Below are 2,574 nucleotides of genomic sequence, written 5' to 3' on the forward strand. Positions count from 1 at the left end.
ATATAAAAATGTTTAGTATGTATTTTATCGATTTATAAAATTTATTTACAAGAAAATATTTTTTAATCATTTGAGAATTCAAATTATTAATTAATTTTGAACATCATACTTTGTTCAAAAAATATAAAGTTTAAATAGGTATCTCTTTAGCTAATTCAAAATTTTGAAATTAAATAATTGTTTAAAAATTTGCTATAATCTTGAAATAGATATTATTTTTTTAATAATAATTTTAGAATACATATTGTAAAAAAAGTCATAAACACTACTAAATAATCAACTTATAAACTCTAATAATCAATTTATAAATTCTACTATGTTCAAATAAAATACATCTAACTAAAACATTAATTTTTTCAAATTATTATTTTTATATTGAAAAATCAAATAAGATTGCAATTTAAAAACTTGAACAATAGTAAACTTTAATAAAATATTCTTTGTTTGTCTAAAAACTCAAATGTGGTGGAGTCGAGCTAGACTCAAGAGGATACCATTTAAGTTCTTTACTTTGCCATAGAGTAAATTCCCTTCAAAACAAGGTGTAGTCATACGAGTGCCTCTAACAACAAGGGCAAAAAAAAATCCTAGTTATCAGAGGGCAGCAAAATAAGTACCCTAAATACGTGATTCTCAAAATCTGACGTAGAAATTTCAAATCACTCTGAATTTTTACAACTTCCATTGCTTTAATTAAAGTTTTAGGCCACATCATTAAATATGATGCTACATATGCATGCTGAAATGTCCAAAAACAACAAAAAAAAAAATGAACCCTAAACTTACACTAAATCATATAACATTCAGACTACACATGATTCACACTAATCCACAATTGATGGTACACTTACATCTGATCAGATCACGTCATATCACGTATGCCTGTACAATTGCACATAAACTATGGTGAATATGGTACGTACGAAAAGCAGTAAACCACCCATTCAGACGGTGGGTTTAATAAAAAAGCGAAAGCCTGTGTCGTCACGTTCACATGTAAACCATGCTATTCCTCGTACGGAGATCATTTTGAAGGGAGGGATGGGCATAATTGTTCCTGTCAAAGCAGATCTGCAGATTTTGGAGAAAGCAAATCAGTTGGCACCCACAATACTGTAAAATGTATCCATGCATTCCCAATGAAGTGCTTTCAGCGGCGGAACCCTGGTTTTATCCTGCATCGCCTCCTTTACTTATACCACAATGCTTCTTTACTTCTGCAATTGACTGCACCGAAGTTGTGTGTGAGAATTTTGTAGAACAGAATAGATTAAACTAAGCATATCAATCTCATTTTCAGTTATGGCTACTGCAATTAATGGACGGGAGTGGTGGTCGGTGAGAAGAGAGGACATGGTTGTGCCATCCAATTCTTCACCCCTCAACACGCCCAATGCCATTGCTCAATAAAGAGCAAAGCAGCACTCGCACGGTAATATTCTCCACTTATCTTCCAATTATTAGCTTCTATTTTAGTATTCTTATGATGGTGGCGAGAGGTAAACTGGTTGTTAGGAAAGCAGGGGAAGGCTTTTCTTTACTCTAATGAACCCGGATATGTGTGTGTGTATACAGATGGAGTAAAAGCAGGGGCAAAGGCAGCCGCAATTGCATTTGTCGCATCTGCAATTCCCGTGGTCAGTATTGGTGATTACTCCTCTTAGTCAGCCTTGCCCTGAATATTAGCATTGCCTATTCAGTATATGTGCAATGTAATTGATATGAATTTTATTATGATAACAGTTGATGGGAGCACGGGCCATTCCTTGGGCAAGGGCGAATCTCAACTATGCAGCTCAGGCACACATCATCTCTTTAGGTATATAATATATATATTACTTTGTTTTCTTTTCTTGTTAGTGGGGGATGGAATTTGAGTTCACCTGAATAATATATGTATTTGGGTGGATGCCGTCAGTGGAGCAGCCTATTTCATTGTGGCAGATAAAACTATTCTGGCCACTGCCCGGAAAAACTCATTCGAAAAATTGGGTCCCATGGAAGCATCGTTCTAAATGGCAGGAATGATTAATGTGTAGTCCAGTCATGGTTGATAGCTACGGTGTAGACACATGAATGGTAGAGAATGGGTGGATAGTTTTCAGGACTGATAATACACACACCTTTGTATTCAACTCGCAATAGGAAGAACGGTGTAAATTAGTTACTGTAGTGCTTCTCTTGAGGCGCTTATTTGTGAATTGTAAGTGTTGTTTTCAATTAGAAAAGTTTCAATGGAGCCTTGACTTTTGATTTTCAAGAAAATAAAAAGGGAAAGAACGATCCACCATATATAATTAACTTTCTTGTTCGCCTTCAGGCATGGTAAATAAATATAACTCACCACCACATAAGAATGTTTTTTAAATTGGGTAAAGACACATAAATAGCTCAAATGAGCATCAGTTCGTATCTGAATTAACCACAAATTTTTTAATAATAATAAAATACTCAAACTAACAAAAACAACTATTCAGACAATCTAATAAGATTCAGAATTACATAGAGACGCTCATAAAGAACATACATCAACTCATTAAAAACATATCAGCGAAACTCAATACAGCAAAGATC

At 34.0% G+C, this 2,574-nt stretch overlaps 1 protein-coding gene across 1 annotated transcript; it reads left to right on the forward strand.

Moving 5' to 3' along the window:
- The first annotated feature begins 1,120 nt into the window (after nt 1–1,120).
- LOC131858892 (uncharacterized) lies at nt 1,121–2,239 on the forward strand. The gene is made up of 4 exons (XM_059212366.1): nt 1,121–1,244; nt 1,576–1,637; nt 1,744–1,819; nt 1,919–2,239. The coding sequence occupies exons 1-4, from the start codon at nt 1,121–1,123 to the stop codon at nt 2,026–2,028; spliced, it is 372 nt and encodes a 123-aa protein (XP_059068349.1). The 3' UTR covers nt 2,029–2,239.
- The last annotated feature ends 335 nt before the right edge of the window (nt 2,240–2,574 follow it).

This window comes from Cryptomeria japonica, chromosome 10, assembly GCF_030272615.1.
Source record: "Cryptomeria japonica chromosome 10, Sugi_1.0, whole genome shotgun sequence".
NCBI classification, from domain to species: Eukaryota; Viridiplantae; Streptophyta; class Pinopsida; order Cupressales; family Cupressaceae; genus Cryptomeria; species Cryptomeria japonica.